The following is a 17,516-nucleotide window of genomic DNA, read 5'->3' on the forward strand; positions in this document are numbered from 1 at the left end:
TATTTTTAAAAGTCAGATTCTAGGAGCCTGTTTTTAGTCTTTGTGTTGCTCCAATGCAAAAGAATAAAAATTATGCAGTTGCTGATAATTTCAGAGTGATGGTAATTTACTGAAGTCAGAATGCACCACTAATTATGTGGTATTCATTTTATGGATGCAAACATTTAGACATTGCGACTGAATCCAAAGAAAGTCTCAGCATTTATTGGCATAACTTTGGTCAATAAAAGGCTAAGTGGTGCTGTGTAATGAATGTCTTAGATGTGTACAATGTATCTGAAACTAGGTGAGCAAAATTAGCTCTTCCTCAGGTCTGTTAATGGGAGCAAGATAGCCTTTCATCTTATGACTGTTTTAGGAAAACTAATAGTTTATCAAATGCTAAATATGTTTTTCTGAGAAGTAACATGGAAGTGTCACTTTAGACTAGATATGAAATTGCTTACTGTGAGGGTGGTGAGACACTGGAGCAGGTTGCCCAGTGAGGTTGTGAATGTCTGAAGGCATTCAAGGCCAGGCTGGATGGGGCTTTGAGTAACCTGGTCTAGGGGGAGGTGTCCCTGCCTATAGCAGGAGAGTTGGAACTGGATGATCTTAAAGGTCCCTTCCAACCCAAACCATTCTGTGGTTCTATGATCCTAAGTATTAATCGGGAGATTAAGAGTCAAGCAATGTATTGGGAAAGAGTACAAGAAAGATTATCTCAAACTGTTTGAAAGAGCCTTTTACGTTTTGTAAAGGAAGAATAATCTAACATTTTTTTGCAGTAAATAAATGAGGTATAACAGAGGTGGTCTTTACGTACTTCCTCAGGATTTTTCATCCTTATTACCATTTATTTATAATTTCTTTAAGCATAAAGGTGGTAAAGACCTAATGACTTTGGGGCTTATCTTGTATATGTTTCTTATCTTTTCCCTCAAAGATAATGTCTTCGTGTATTTAAAAATTTTCTATTTAGCAAGGTTATTTTTTTATTAGTCTGTAATATATGTAGGTATTATGTGTAATATGTTATATGTACATAACAACGTGTGTAGCTATATGTAATAGAATATTTAGTAACTTTTAAGTGGTTTTGTAAAGCTGTGAGAACACTTTCAAAGACAGTGTGGTATGTTAACATATAAAAACAGGTTAGTTGTGTGTTTTTATTTCTGCTATTACATTGTATGTGGTATAACATTCTATATTTTATAAATTTTTATTATAGGAAAAGGCCTATGTAAATTTTACAGCATTTGCTCTTCTGTTCATATAGTAGTTGTATTTACACTGGGAAGAAAATGATATTAAGTGATTATGTAGGATGGTAAGATTTATCCTTTTCAATATAGGCAAGAAAATACATTGTTGACACTATGGGTGAGAAATATGCAGAAGGAGTCATCCTGGACTTGGAGAAGACATGTGAAGAGTCAGGTCCACGTATTCCTCTCATATGCTTTCTTTCCATGGGCTCTGATCCTACAGACTCCATCATTGCTTTGGGAAAAAGGCTGAAGACAGATACACGTTATGTTTCCATGGGCCAGGGGCAGGAAATTCATGCTCGTAAACTTCTGCAGCAGACAATGGCTCATGTAAGAGACAAATATCTGAATGTTTTTTTGGAAAATTATCAACTAAAACTCTTGCCATTAAACAAAGGTTTTTGTTGTGTAGTTAATGCTGATTTAAGAACTTATCATTTGCATAAATACATGTCCTAGGCAATCGAACTTTCTTTTCACATTCATTTAATCAAACATAATAAACTTCTTGATTTTGTGAACACATGATTGTTTTTCATACAAAATGGAATTTTTCCTGTAGGCTGTTGACTGGTGAGCATATTTGAATTGATAAATTTTTTAAATTGCATGAATTTTAAATGTTTTTCATCAGGCATTTCATTTTTTTTTCCAGAATTGTATTTTTACCACTACAGATGTGTTAAATGAAGAAGATGAATTCCAAACATGTAGTTAATAGTTACATCACCTTGGGAAGAACAAGGCTGTTCAGCTAAATAGCTTGTATTTCTATTGCCTACATTTTGAATTGGGATGGACAATCTAATACTATAGACATTTAAAAGAGAAAAGTGGTAGAATAAAAAAATAAAATTTTCTATGTGAAACAAATGCTGACAAGTCTCAATTTAACAAACTTTGCCCATCATATAATAGCACTGCTAATGTGAACAGTTTAAGCTTCTTACTCTTTGGAGATACATGCTTCTTCCTTGTCTGTATAACTAGTTTTCCTCTGAATTCTGCCTCTTGATTCTCATTTGACACCTTCACATTAAAATCTAATTAGCAGATCAAATGAGAAGAAACATGTTCAAAAAATAAAGAGCTCTTTTGTTTAGTTAAAAGAAATGTAGTTACTTTCCCTCACTGTCTCACATACTCTCAATAAGCAGATATGGAGACATCCATATGAAATACAGTAATTCAGATGAGATCATTTTCATATCTATTGTTTAACAGCTGTTTATTGAGATCATCTACATATGATTATTTTTTCCAAGCCTATGACCCTTTTGAGAAACCAGATTTAGCAAGCTGCCAAAGAGAAGTTTATTCTACTTATGGAACCACTTCTGATCAGTGATCAATGAAATCATGGGTTTATCTAGAAAGTCAACATTTCTGAAGTTTATCAGCGCTATAATCAGACCCAGATATGTTTTAAATGTACTGAAATGGTAGGGACTAGCTGAGAAGACCAGATTGCACAGTTAAGGACCTCTTGTTTAAATGATAAAACCAAACAAGCTAACAACTCCAGAATGAGCAGCCTACAGCTTAGCTCACATGAGATTTCTACCGGAGAAAAAATACGTTGTTAACTGCATGTGTAACATTGCTTTGGATTCTGGTCTCCATCTGTACAAGAAATGTAAATGAAATGTACAAAAAAGTAAATGATTAAGGTCTTGATTTTGATTTAATGGGCCTGTAGTGCAAAACTGCTGTGGAGAATTTCTTCCTTTAATATCTTTCATAAACACATAGACTGCTTATACTCTGTTTTGATTTGATTAAGATACATTGTCTTTGTTCTTAACCTACATCATAAACAAAGATTGATTTTAGTGCTTCTAGTGTGCAAACACTGTTGATAATATTCTGCCATTTTAAACTAGGGAGGTTGGGCACTTCTGCAGAACTGCCACCTTGGACTTGACTTTTTGGATGAGTTGATGGACACTATAATAGAGGCAGAGACTGTCCATGAAGGCTTTCGACTATGGATGACAACTGAAATCCACAAACAGTTCCCCATCAGCCTTCTCCAAATGTGTATTAAGTTTACTAATGAACCACCACAAGGGCTCAGAGCTGGACTAAAGAGAACATACAGTGGTGAGTACTAGAGTGATTCAAAATTAAATTTTATTTTTGGACTTTTTGCAGTTAGTATGTGGTCACTTGGTATCCACTGATAGTACCTGAAAACAATTATGATCACTGCAATGCCAGGACACATATTGATTCTTTGAGCTAGAAATTTTGAAAATTAGAAGGAAGAGAGGATCTGCTGAAGTTCTGATACCAGAACTGTAGATAGCAAAACATGGAAATACTTTTTCTGTTCTCAGATATTCGCTTCTACTCACTTCTAAATGTTTAAATTGTTAATCTCCTTGTGTAATTTGTCAGAAAAGCAACATGTTAGTCTTTGTTGGCAATTAAATGCTCTTTACTGCATTCAATACAAGTCTGTATTTAAAGAGACTCTGGAGAAAGGAACTTAACATGAATTCAACTATTAGTAAATTGTTTGTTTTCTGAAGTTTACTGCTTTTGTTTGGGCTAATTTATAGTACTATTTTAATTTGTGTTACTGATATGAACAGTTTCCAGCATTGAACAATGGGTAGGACAGTAATTTCCTCCTGGGTGAGGCAGATAGCCAGCTAAATATCTCTAGGACTGATGTTTTAGTACTGATTTGAAGTACTTTTGAAAATACTATTCCTTCTCATAAAACTCATTTATAACCAATAGGTGTCAGCCAGGATTTGCTAGATTTCAGTGACATGGTACAGTGGAAACCGATGCTGTATGGTGTTGCTTTTCTACACTCCACTATTCAAGAAAGACGCAAATTTGGATCTCTGGGTTGGAATATACCCTATGAGTTTAACCAAGCTGATTTCAATGCCACTGTGCAATTTATTCAAAACCACTTGGATGGCACGGATTCCAAGAAGGTAATTAAGATTTCTGGGGAAGGTGGCTTAGTGCTATGAATGTTTTCAATAGCAGAATATATATACGTAGTTTCCAATAACTGAAACACAAACATGATTTAAAATTGCTGTTTAACTTCCACAAACATTCAGTATTTCAAGTATATTTGTTTGTAGCACAGGAGGTTTAAATTAGACTTCTGTGCATGTAGTATTTCCGAATTAACTTGTACATTTAAACAAAACAGAAACTGAAAACAATGCTCCAAGCCTTCTCCATCTAAAATTTCAGTAGTATAAACCTTAGAAATATAGATCTCCTTTTCAGTGCTAACTACATCAGATAATTTAAAATGAACCACTTTTATACTCTTTTGTCTAAATCAGTTTTGAGTAAAAATGTTGACTCAATTTCTCCAAGCTAGCTTGGCAGTATAAAGAAGTGGATGGTTGCCTTTACTGACAGCATAAGACTACTTACTTTCCTCACTTTCATATGATCATTTGTTGTATAGAGAGGTATGTGGAAGATCACTTTGAAATTAACATTTCAAAAGAAGCTGAAAGCATGATGGGAGTGTAGTTGTACCCTTCTTGCTCAGGTTCAAGAACAGCATTTTGAATTGGTTGTCAAGCTATTCTGAGAGATCCTTGAAGGGTGTTCTGGAGACACAGCATTATAGAAACACAAGAGTAGTAAGAAAATAACTATCTTCCAAAAGGGACAGAAATGCAGGATTTAGCGTATCAGATGGTCTTACTAATGGAGATATAAATAAGTGAGAAGAGGATTAGCTGAAGTCAATTCTTTCTGTCTGGTTGTAGGGGATCTCCTGGAGTACTGTTTGTTACATGATAGGTGAGATCCAGTATGGTGGCCGTGTGACAGATGACTATGACAAAAGGCTGATGAACACCTTTGTTAAGGTCTGGTTCAGTGAAAAAATGTTTAGTCAAGAATTCTGCTTCTACAGAGGATATGGCATACCCAAGTGTACTACGGTGGATCAATACTTACAGTACATACAGGTTAGTAAATGAAAGCTGCTTAGCAGGAAGAAAAAATTTCCCTTAAGTTTCTCGCAAGTTCCCAAGTTCTGGAATTTTGTCTTTTCTTCTGAGTTTATGTATTCTGTCTCCACAGACTATTACCTTTTAACTGTCTGCTTATCTGTTAGTGTGAGCAGTAATTATCGTTATCATCACATCACTGCTCTTTTCTGTGATTTGCTGGAGGGATGTACTGGAAAGGGTACCGTTATTAAAGAGAGTATAGAGTGGAATCCAGACCTCACAGAAACAATGTTGAGATATGACAGAACAAGCTGACTATTCAAATAGTGTATGGAGGTAAAAACTGAATTTATTGTTAACTTTGGAGTGACTTGAACTGTGATATAACAAATAGCTCAAAGCAAGCTATTTGCAGTAAGTCTGTTTGAAGAGATCCATTCTCTTATTTGACCATATAAGAATTTTTTATTTTAAAAATATAATTATTATATAAATCTATCTCTAGTTGTGCTCTTTTTATTTTTCACTTTGTAGAGTCTTCCTTCTTATGACACACCAGAGGTATTTGGTTTGCACCCCAATGCTGATATCACTTATGAAAGTAAACTTTCCAAAGATGTGTTGGACATCATCCTCAGTATTCAGCCAAAGGACAGCTCTGGTGGAGGAGGTGAAACCCGAGAGGCAGTTGTTGCTAGACTGGCCGATGATATGCTGGAAAAACTTCCTGCTGATTATGTACCGTTTGAAGTGAGATATTGAAATTCTGTCAAAGACATTTGCTACATCTTACTTTGTGCAAATTAAAAAAAAAAAGTAATAATATTAATTGTTCTAAAAATTTGTATGTGCTCATTCATCTCAACAGTACTTTAAAAACGTATTTTATAGAGGCCTGACCAGATACTTAACATCTATAATGAAGTCACTAAGTATGGACTGAATTGTTTTTTAAAGAGCTTTTTCAAAATATTAAACCACTTAGTGTTCAAGTTGTTCCTTGCACTAGGGAGGGCAGAATGAGTCATTAGTGTTTCAGGTAAGCTTGTTGACATTGTAGTAGAGAGCTAAGGTGGCGTTACAAGTGTACTTGTGCTTCTAGAAGTATTACGACATTAATATATGTATTACTCTGGGATTCCACTTACAACATGTAGGTAGTTTTAGGTTGTTTTACTTTTCAGTGGAAGGGATTGATTTTTTTTTCAGCGACATGAATGCTAAAAAGTTTAACAATTGATAGCTTTCATTGTCTGAAGCCTAACATTAGTTCTCAGGACTCACATTTACACATGATAGGCCATGTAATGATATTTGTAATGGCCAATTGATCCTTCACAGTAATTTTGTTTCTGAAATAGTAGAGTATACCTCTGTTTATGTGGAAGATGTGATATCTCTGGAGGTGAGAAATTTCCTAAAGGTAGAAAAATTTTACTGATAACAAAATATATGGACACAAATTGATTGTACTCTGTCCCCACCCTCAAAACTACAGCTTAGTTAAGTGTTTGAATAATTTGTGTTGTTTCTGGGTCTTTCATTCTAAGTTGTACTTTAGAACCCCAGAATTTTAGGATACTGACATTATATTTCTTACCAGATGAAGCTGGTTATGAACATCAAATGAATGTGACGAAACTACTTGTAAAATAATTAAGGTTCCTGTATTTCCCAGGAAAATTCCACAGACAATGCTGAATTTTTTTATTTCTGTTTATTTGCAAAAGCGTGAAAGCAAGAAGGTTTGTTTCTGACACCAGAAAAGCATTTACAACATTTTTGTGACGAAATGGTTGTAAGGCACCACCATGTATCATCAGAAAAAAGAAAAAACACCTCACACCTGTGTTTTGTGCAAGTGTGAACTTTAAAAGATTGCTGAATTCACCTGCTTGTCTAGGCAGTTAGATGTTTTACTAATTAGATATTTTGCCTGCCATCTCTTTCTTGAGGATGATGAAATTTCCAATCCTTAATCTTCTGGCATTTGACTTAATCTTTAATGGATGTTAGCATGAAGACTCAATACAGGGCTTGGTAGCTTATAAACCCCTAAAATGCCTTGCCAGGATGCAGAGGTATGAGAAGGAGCAAGGAGATCTGTACAATCTGACAGCTGTCTTTCCTTTTTTTTCTCACAGTAATAACTTTTTGAATACTCTCTTTAGGTATCCATGCCTTACATCTGCTGCTATATGTTTTCTGCAGCCCATTATTAGTTACATAGTCTCCCTTCACTCAAGTGATATAATTATGTTAATATACTTTATCTGAACAGATGAGTTATCTGAATTTTGAGTAACTATCTAGCAGTCTTCCAAAGGTTTGTACTTGCTGAAGTTTCTGAGTCTTCCTAGAATCCTGAATGTTATGACTTTCGTAGTTGCTGAACCAGAAGTCTGAGATCTGCAAAAGATTATAAGCTTGTCAGAATTGTATTGCCATAATGACAGGCTAAATTTCCTGGTAGCTGTTAGTCCATCTCTCTTCAGATAGTTCCCAGATACTGCTGATAAATAATGCTGGTATTTTGAGGCAAAGTGACTGGGGTAATCACTCTTGACTGGTTAGTACAAAGTGAACCTTGGAAAGTACCTGTTGTAATTAAAGCCGAAGTTCTTGAAATGAAATATGGCCTAAATGCTGCTTAAATTACCTTAGCTTATAGAATTATATACAGACTGAATCATAAATTAAACTAAAACTACAGCCAGTCTCAGCATTATAGATTTTCCTTAGAACAGATCCTGTATTTCTGTCTTGCAGAGCACTTGAGAAATATACCAAGCTGACCATTTAACTTCTTTAGTAGAAGTATTATATTTTAAAAATTGCATCGATGCCTGACCTTGACATATGTCCACCCTTGGCTTTTATTTCTATTGAGGGGTCTTTGGTTTACTACTTACAGGTAAAAGAGAAACTGAAGGACATGGGACCTTTTCAGCCTATGAACATATTTTTGCGACAGGAGATTGAACAAATGCAGAGAGTTATTTCATTAGTAAGAAGCACACTGACTGATCTAAAACTTGCCATTGATGGGACAATTGTTATGAGTGAAAACCTGAGGGATGCTTTAGACTGCATGTATGATGGGAGGATTCCTGCCAGCTGGAAAAAAGTAAGAGCATATCACTTTTTCTTTTTTTGTTAGCGAAAAAAAGTGTTTATTATAAACTTCTAGACATACAATAAATACTTTTTAAAAACATAAATGTGTATGTTGACTAGGATACTGTGCAACTGCTGGGGTAGAATTTGGGCAAAAATAAACATAGTCAAAGCAAGTCCTCTTTAATTTATAAAAAAAGAAACGAGTGTGGGAGATACAGGCGTTTCCCATTGTAACAGATTATTGCATGTTGGCAGGTTAGAAGGCTACAGAGAAGAGAATAACATTAAATGTGATAATAGATTTTCAAAAATAGCACCCACACTAGTGGAGTACAATGTTGCTATTCTTTGAGATTAGGACAGAACAGTAGAGGTTGGAAGGAACCTCTGGAGATAGTCTAGTCCAATTGCACTTCTTGAAGCAGGGTCAACTAGAGCAGGTATCATAGGATTCTACAAGTATGAGGGCTACAACCTTTGTCCATCCTGTGTTCTGGTGTTCAATCACCCACACTGAGGAGAAAAAATAGCGGTTTCTTAAATCAAAATGGAATTTTACGTGTTTTGTTTTGTGCCTGTTCACAGCTCTGTCGCTGTGAAGAGTCTGAACTCCGTAACCTACATTCTCCCCTCATGAGATATAAGCATTGATATTATCTCCCCTGAGCCTTCTCTTCTGCATGTTATACAATCCCAGCTCTTTCAGCCTTTCTCATACGATAGATGCTCCAATCTCTTAGACACTGTCATGGCCCTTCTGAAGACTTGCGAAATATTGATCATTTCATTTTTCTTGGTATGATATGGTTGATATTGAAGTGGTGTTTACTACAACAACTTAATATCAGTTGAACTGATTTTCATATTATAGCATTGTGCTAGGCTAGCTGTCCTGGTGGTGCTATTTTGACAATGAGATAAAATTAAATATTTCTGTAATAATTATACACTGATACAGAATAAAATAAAATGCCATCTGTCTCAGAAGAAAGAGTGTCTGATGGACAGAAGTGGCACTGGGTTTTATTAAACTGCTTATTGTAATTTTTTTTGCATATTGAGAAATTCCTACTCACTGGACAACTCAATTAGAGTTGTTAAATGGACATAAATGTGCCCCCCCTAACTTCAGATAGAATTGGGCTTCCTTTGAATTAGTTAGCTGCTGGGATATCTGAAGAACTCTTCAACTTGTGTATTTTAGTGTGAATATTTGATTATATTTGAAAACATTAACCAGCCATCCAGCTAATCTTTTTTGAAAGCGATTACGTTTTTTAATTTAAAAGATTTCATTGTATTAGATTTGTCTTCAATCCATGTGTTGAACTCTGACAGCTCTCTTTGATTTAAAGAATGTAATTTGATTATTCCACTGTCTCACTTACAAATCGGAAATATAAATTGTTTTCATGGAGAACGAGAGCTGTTAATAGCAACTGATGGAAATAAATGTAGAGAGGTTTGTTTTGTTTTGCTATTATTAACAAAGTGTTTTCATGGTACAAAACATAGACCATAACAGATGCTTCACGGCGCAAGTATAATATGACTACTCAAAGAGAAAAATAATCACAAATCTTTCCATAGTGTAAGCTCAATTTTCCTTACTTTTTTTTTTCATAAAAAAACTGAATAGGCTCAGCAGAAATCCTATTAACTTGATGCATTGACTCTGACTTTAGAAAGACACATAGACAATAATTCTTCCTAGTTCACACGGTTATCTAATTTTGCAAAAATGTCATAAAATAGATAATTACCAAAGGGAGCATTAAGCATATCTAAATGGAATACTAGCCATGAATTTGAACAGAACAAGAATTTTCTTCAGGTTTCAGTATGAGGCAACTATCAGGCTAAAAGTTAACATATGAAAAATGAACTTTAAATATTCTTTACTAATACTAATTTACGAATACTAGTTGTTTACTACCTTGTGAAGAATTGCATTCTATTGACATGAATACGATGTTTTAAAACTGCTGAACAAGATTAGAAAATGAACATGCTGTTTATTATATTTTTAGGCATCTTGGGCATCCAGTACACTTGGTTTCTGGTTTACTGAACTTCTAGAAAGAAACCACCAATTTTACAGTTGGGTTTTTGAAAACCGACCAAACTGCTTCTGGATAACAGGATTTTTTAATCCCCAAGGTTTTTTAACTGCAATGAGACAGGTAAATAACATTTAAAGTCTCACTTTGTGTATTATTAGATATACTTTTAAAAAATATATACTACTTTGCTGAATGCTCAGTTATGCACATGGCTCTATCTTATCAACAAGGAAGACATACGTCTGCTTAACTGTTTAAGTCTTTCTGAGTGAAGTGTTCTTCCACCACACATGCTTTTTCATTATCAATCAGTAGTACGTTAATTTATTTTTCCTACTTTGAAACTAGCCCTATGTATGTAGGCACCACCTTACAATATTATTAAGTTAGAGTGGATAATTAACGTCTCATATCTCATGAACTTCTTTTCCTCTTTTAATTTTTTTTTACACTTCTGTAAGTTAGTAGCTGAGTTTTATTTATTTATACTTGTCAAGTATGAAGTTTGGAGCATTTATTAATGTATGTATTTCTGTGGACTTAGTGATTGTGTTGTTTGCTCAGAACACTACTTGTATTTAGCAAGTGAGCTACTTTTTGCTTTAAAAGGGAGCAGTAAGAATGCTGATCAGCATAGTTCATAGTTTTATCTGTTTGTGGCAGGAAATAACAAGGGCTAACAAAGGATGGGCTCTGGACAGTGTAGTGCTGTGCAATGAGGTCACTAAATGGATGAAGGATGATATCACAAGCCCTCCTGTGGAAGGTGTCTATGTGTATGGGCTGTATTTGGAAGGAGCTAGCTGGGACAAAAGAAACATGAGACTGACTGAATCTAAGCCCAAAGTGCTCTTCGAGATGATGCCAGTTATAAGGATATATGCAGAGAATAACAGTAAGTAGCTGTATTGTAAAATAAATTAATTTGATAGAATTCAATGTCACTGTTTTTTTTTTCAATTGCATGAAAGACTCTTGGGGTTTAGGAATTTCATTGGGCTATATCCTATTCACGTGAATATGCTGAATCTTTTTCAGCAAGGGAGACTTCTTTGACTTCCACAAAAAACAAGCCATTGGTTTTCCTTGATAATTAATAATGGGTACTTCTTGCCCTAATATTTAGATAGATTAATTGTATTAAGAACTTTTAAAACAGATGAACTGTTCTCTGCCTCATGTGACAAACATGCTTGCCCTCAGACTTCCACTGTGATGAAAGATCATAATTCCCATTAGAAATTCATAATTTTAACACTAATGTAGGTGCTAGTGATGCTCTTAATATACAACTTTGGAGATACTGTTGCTTACTTTTCTCACAGACTATATAGATATTGTGTGACACTGAAGTGAATTAGTCTATTTTCTCACTGATATTTTGAAGTGTTTGGTGAACATTTGATATGATGGCTTATAGATCAGAAATCTGGATATCTGCAGAATGCAGCTCCTAGATCGAGAAGATGGTCGAATCAAATAAAAAAAAATTGAAAACATATTGATGAAATCCAATATTGAATGTAAAAGTGGAAGCTTCTGCTGAAAAGTGTTCCATCTCCAGAAGCAGAGCCTGCTTACATACTATTTTGCCAGGATTTTGTGTAGCTAATCTTTTATAAGAGACATAATCACTGTGAAAGCAGCCAATATACCAAATAATGAATGCTGAAATATTAAGCAAGACTAGACTATTGTTCTGATTCCTAAGTGAAGAAGTCTATGATTTATACTCTGAAATACTAAATGCATTTCAAAACATGTTGTTCCCTGTTTTTCCATAAATATGGTGTTTTTTTTTTTATTTTGACACAATAATAATATATTATTAAGACCTAATGTTCAATAGGCAGGTTGAACTAATAGTTGTGCTCATCAGGCTAGAGTGTCCGTTTAAATTTCTTTCTATATCCTATTTCTGGTGGCTGACTTTAAATCCTAAATCTCCCGGAATTTCAAGTAGCACGTGGCCTTCATCAGCAATAGCACAATGGTGAACAGTGTGAGAATCAAGTAAAAATTTTTTCTTTGGTGGTGGATAAATGTGTGTGATTGAACTTTGATTCAGTTTTACATTTCCTTGTGCCCAGTCCACTAAGGTCCTGTTTTTATAACCCGGTTTAATTTTCTTCTACATCTTTTCTGTCTTCTCAGCTTCAAAAGACCCACGTCTATATTCGTGTCCAATCTACAAGAAGGCTGTTAGAACAGATGTGAATTACATCGCTGCCGTGGATCTTAGGACCCTTCAGCCTCCAGAGCACTGGGTACTGCGTGGAGTAGCACTTCTGTGTGATGTCAAATAGTGTTAAAAAAAGGTTTCTGAGTATTCTTTCCTGATTTTAAATGTTGGCATCAATATAGTTAGATATAGGATGGATCACTTTATTAAAATGCATTTACTAAGTGCTAGACTCCATTGTGGTAATTTTAGTAAATCATTCTCAATAAACTTGCACAGTAGGCTTATATAGGCTAATTCTTAGAGTAATAATAATTTGTTAAATTGATTCAAGCACCACTTTGATATCTGTCTTTTAATGATAAATATTTAGACTTCCTATCTCCCTACTGTGTGCTTTATTTTACCTTGAATAAAGATTGTCTTGAACATTGTTACCTTTCAGTGGTTAATTATGGTTGTATCAGGGCTTACCTTCAAGCAAATAAATGCATTATTTATCTATTTATTCTACTATGGAAAGCTAAGCTGAGCTGATCACTCATATTAGTTAATATCCTTCATGATGATATTCCACGATTGTCTTGTGGCTGTTTATAGTTTGCTTGCTGTCTAAGTAAGGAAAGTAAGATTGGAACAATGTTGCACCTGTTCCACTACTGTTGGAGAACAAATTCATTGTCTAACATACATAAAACAAGCATTTGACAGCTGCCAGAATTCCTCTCTATCTGGTTCATGACTTATAAATATGTACTGGAGGGGAAGAAAGCATTGCATAAGAATGCTTATTTTTTAAATTTTTGTGTGCTAGTACACCAGATTTGAGTCAGCCTTCATCAAGATTATTAGTTGTACGACAACAATTTTAGCTTTATTTCTGCTGTAGTTGTACAATATTTTGATTTTATATATTATCCTTTTTCCTTCTATTTTTACATATCTGCTGCAGTCTTTTTGCATTTCATCTAGATAGGTTCATGTGGGAATCTACCTTCAAGGAGAAATGTTATTATCTACTTAATTTCCAGGAAGTCCTCTAAATGTTCATCAGTGTTCTAACTTACTGTAAACTCATGTCTTTCACCAAGACCTTCCTCTCCTTCGAGGAGAGGAGACTCAGTGCTGTAGACTCAGTGGAGATGTCAAAGCACAAAGTAATTGTCAGTGAATGAACTTCACATGCATTTTTTTTGGTGGTATTTTCCATGAAGCTTATGTGGGGAATAGGGAAGTTCTCCAAGCAAATGCACATTGGTGGTACTAGTTATGCTGAAGGCTGTTAGATCAGTGAAGCAGTCACTGTTAGTTCTACTCTCCTAGCTCCGTTTCTTGTAAGGTTTGGCATTAAGTTTTTAGGTGCCTGCAAAACTGCCAGCAGGAGTGGAAGATAAGGGTGGTGACATGCTGGAACAGGTTGCCCAAGGAGGTTGTGGATGCCCCATCCCTGGAGGCATTCAAGGCAGGGCTGGATGTGGCTCTGGGCAGCCTGGTCTAGTGGTTGGCAACCCTACACACAGCAGGGGGGTTAAAACTAGATGATCTTTGAGATCCTTTTCAACCCAGGCCATTCTATGATTCTACGATAAGGCATGGAAGGGTTTTGTGAGAAGCTCTTTTGAATTGCAGGATCATGTCTGGGCCCTGAGTGTGTAACCCTGCTCTCTCAGGGCCTTTGTGGCCTGGGCTTGCGTATAATTTGGGACAACTGGAGATGTGGAAAGAAGAAGTCTCAGTGAAGGCTGCCTCTCCTTGCACTGGAAGCTGTTTTTAAGTGAGGTTCTTGCCCTTGGTCTCTACCAAGGACTTAGTTTTTGGACTTGGTCCTCACCAAGGAGCTAAATTGCAGCTACAGTGCAGCTACATCTGTGTCCTTGTCTATAATCCAAACCTTGCTCTTGACCTACTTTGTTGGCTTTTTGATTTGACCTTGGATCTGCCTCATTATAATGGGCTTTCTTGGCAATCACTGACCTGTGCACATCCTGGTTACCCTCCATAGATCAAGCCCTGCCTTGTAAACCCATCTTTTTGGCATGACATCAGATCTACTCTGTTATTATATAGACTCATCTATTTGATTGGTTTGGGAAAGATGCTACAAAAAAATCGTAGAATCATAGAATTACCAAGGTTGGAAAAGATCTCCAAGATCATCTAGACCAACTGTCCACCTACCACTAATATTTCCAAACCAAATCTGTCAGTTTCCTTGCTAATCTGATAAATATTTACTAGGAAAGTAAATAATGAGAAATGATGAAACCTGTTGTTAGCTCTTGTATACAATTGTGGAAAGAGTGTGTGCAAAGCATGTCCAGAAATGCTTTGTGAAATAAAATGTGTTCAAAAATTCTCTCTTTCCCAAGTCATCATATGTGAAAATCAATTTCTGTTGTATTAACTTACATAAATCAATATTGTTTCAATTGAGATGTTTTGCAGAAAATGTGCAGACAATAAAAAATTATTGCAGTCAAAATTAAAATGACTTTGTGCCTTCAAAGAAAAATGTTTACTTCATTTCACACATAGAATAAGTTGCTTCACATTTTTTCTTGACACTATATCAAGGAATGATCAAGCTCAGAAATGTATATCAGAGTAGACAGATACTTGTTGAGTTTTCATTTTAAATATTTTGAAGAGATTCTATCATTCTGGAAAAAAGTGACCCAACAATGAGAAAATGTAAAAATGAGAAACCAATTAAGAATTGCATTAGGCATGCATAATAGGAGAAATTTCAGAAGAGAAGGATCTATGACAAATCCAGTATAAATGAAATCCTTATGAAAAAAAAAATGTAGCGCTCCAAGAGCTAGTTGTTTGCTCTGGATATGCAGTTGTTTCTGTTCTCTATAACACACAAATGACCAGATGGAAAATCAGGCCATGGAAATATCATCCAACCCTTGTGTTTGGTGTTTGCAGTCCAGTACAGCCAGAGGCTGTCTCAAAATAGTACTTCATGAGCAGGGTAGCACATTGCTTTTTCATGGGGCTGAATGAGTTCTTGCAGTTGAGAAGGAAAAAAAGTCTGAGAAGAAGTAGAAGGGATCAGAATCACCACAATATTTTATTGTACATTCTATTTACTGAATTAGTTTTATTTTAGGGAATGTCTTCTCTAGATCTATTACTTGTAACTATGGGTGGTAGCTGTTGTTTTAACGAGTATGCAGATGCTGGATATTAGACATGTATAGAGTGTTTTTGTTTTTCTCACAAACTATATAGGAAAGTTTCAGACACACATTGTTTCCAGTGATTGTACCAAACCTTCGAGAACTCTATTACCATTCTGATTTGTCTTGATGACTTGATTGGATGGTAGAGTCACAGTGGCGATGGCTATACAGATAGCGGCAGGATTTCACAGTGTATGTCCTAGAGCAGGGGCATCCAGATTTTGGATGCAGTTCTCACTATATTAAACCACACTGATTTTGTTTCTTTTTCTAGCACCTGTCCATTGGGAATATGGAAATCAGATATGTTCCATGTATTTTTGGTACTGGTATTTGCAAAAGGCTCTGACAGTGAAAAGCATAGGAACAGCACTAACATCTTTATAATTAGTTCAGGGATATGGTCCACGTTATCACATCTTGTGGGTTTTACAAGCCAAGCTGTGGCACTGGGGCAGTCAATAAAAACCATCTCTGTACTATTTCTCAAGAAGAGAATGTTCTTTGCGTGAAGTGAAGATAGGAGGGATCAAGACAATCGAAATGGGTACTGAGAACAGAGCAGTGTCTGCCGTTCAGCTAAATAAGGTTAATGCTCAGGGGTGGAAGCTTTTGAAAGAAAAGCAGCTCTGTTCCTGAACTTATCTGATAAAATAATCTTCCTTGCCCTCTTTCTCTTTGCATTTGCTTTTACAATTTTTCTTTTTTTCAGTGGTAATATTTTATTTCCTTGATTATAGTATTTAAACTATAATTATTGTTGTAGAGAGTGCAAGCAGAAGTGACTAATAATTTTGGATAGATTGATTACAGTTAATAGAGAGTTCAGTGAATGACGTATTAAATGGTCCTTTTTTTTCAATAACCTTTTGTGGCTCAGGCTGTGCAAGTGATGTATGAAAAATAATAAATCTGTGAAAGAAGATTCTGAATATGGTTCAGTTTGTCTAATGGAGGTGTTCATCTGATTTGATACTTGTGTTCAATCTTGGGATTAACCAATATTACTTAATATATGTGGTTATAAGATGGCATTAAGATATTTGCATTTTAAAATTTATATTACATTCATACAAACCTGAATGAGTTTCCTTTAATAGCAACTAAAAGCTATTTTTCTTTGTAATCATCTACAGACACTGTTTTCATGTTTATTATTGGAAGGCAAAAACTATTAAAGAAGAGTGTGATTACTCCAGGAAAAGCACTGAGAATTAATTTATCCAGAACTGTGTCTTATGTGTGATAGAAAGCAGCCAAAGAGATTCTCTGCAAGTTTTTTTAATTACAAAAAGTCATGTGTGACTGCCTGAAGTAGAAAATATCCTGTTGAATTTAAACCATTCAAATATGAAATATGTAAAGGAAAATTTGTTTTCCATAACAAATTTCTAAGTAAAGGTATATTTTTAATTAAAAGAAAAAAAATATATCTATGTAAAAAAAATGAGTGTTTTTAAATTGGCTTTTGATGATAGTGATTTTATTGAGTTGTGCAATGGATTATGAGTCTGAACTTTATCACGAATAAAGGTGAAATATATCGTGTCTTGGAGATAGAAGCGAAGTGTCTGTGCTTCCCATTTAAATGCAGGATCCATTCTGACTGGCTGAAGCACTGTGGCCAGTACTGGGCTGATGAGGAAGGACTGCAGCAGTGACTGCCTCGGTGCTGGTATGGGTGGCTTCAGCTGTGCCTGAGAATTACATCCATTCCCTTTATGGGCACCTTCCCATGTGTGTTTTCTGCTGTGTTGTAC

At 35.3% G+C, this 17,516-nt stretch overlaps 1 protein-coding gene across 9 annotated transcripts in view; it reads left to right on the plus strand.

The window, feature by feature from the left end:
- DNAH5 (dynein axonemal heavy chain 5) overlaps nucleotides 1-15,047 on the plus strand; it is a 132,874-nt gene extending 117,827 nt beyond the window's left edge. For 6 of the 9 annotated variants that reach the window (XM_021386852.1, XM_021386854.1, XM_021386853.1 and 3 more), the window contains 9 exons: nucleotides 1,338-1,583; nucleotides 3,137-3,356; nucleotides 4,002-4,207; nucleotides 5,012-5,215; nucleotides 5,735-5,950; nucleotides 8,115-8,327; nucleotides 10,351-10,503; nucleotides 11,047-11,278; nucleotides 12,538-15,047. In XM_021386852.1, the coding sequence (XP_021242527.1) occupies nucleotides 1,338-1,583; nucleotides 3,137-3,356; nucleotides 4,002-4,207; nucleotides 5,012-5,215; nucleotides 5,735-5,950; nucleotides 8,115-8,327; nucleotides 10,351-10,503; nucleotides 11,047-11,278; nucleotides 12,538-12,689 (1,842 nt within the window). In that variant the 3' untranslated portion in view covers nucleotides 12,690-15,047. Of the gene's footprint in view, nucleotides 1-1,337; nucleotides 1,584-3,136; nucleotides 3,357-4,001; nucleotides 4,208-5,011; nucleotides 5,216-5,330; nucleotides 5,689-5,734; nucleotides 6,017-8,114; nucleotides 8,328-10,350; nucleotides 10,504-11,046; nucleotides 11,279-12,537 lie in introns of those variants that run through there. The other 3 variants (XR_002435124.1, XM_021386857.1, XR_002435125.1) reach the window with 3 other exon arrangements.

The sequence above is a fragment of the Numida meleagris genome, chromosome 2 (assembly GCF_002078875.1).
Source record: "Numida meleagris isolate 19003 breed g44 Domestic line chromosome 2, NumMel1.0, whole genome shotgun sequence".
Classification (NCBI taxonomy): Eukaryota; Metazoa; Chordata; class Aves; order Galliformes; family Numididae; genus Numida; species Numida meleagris.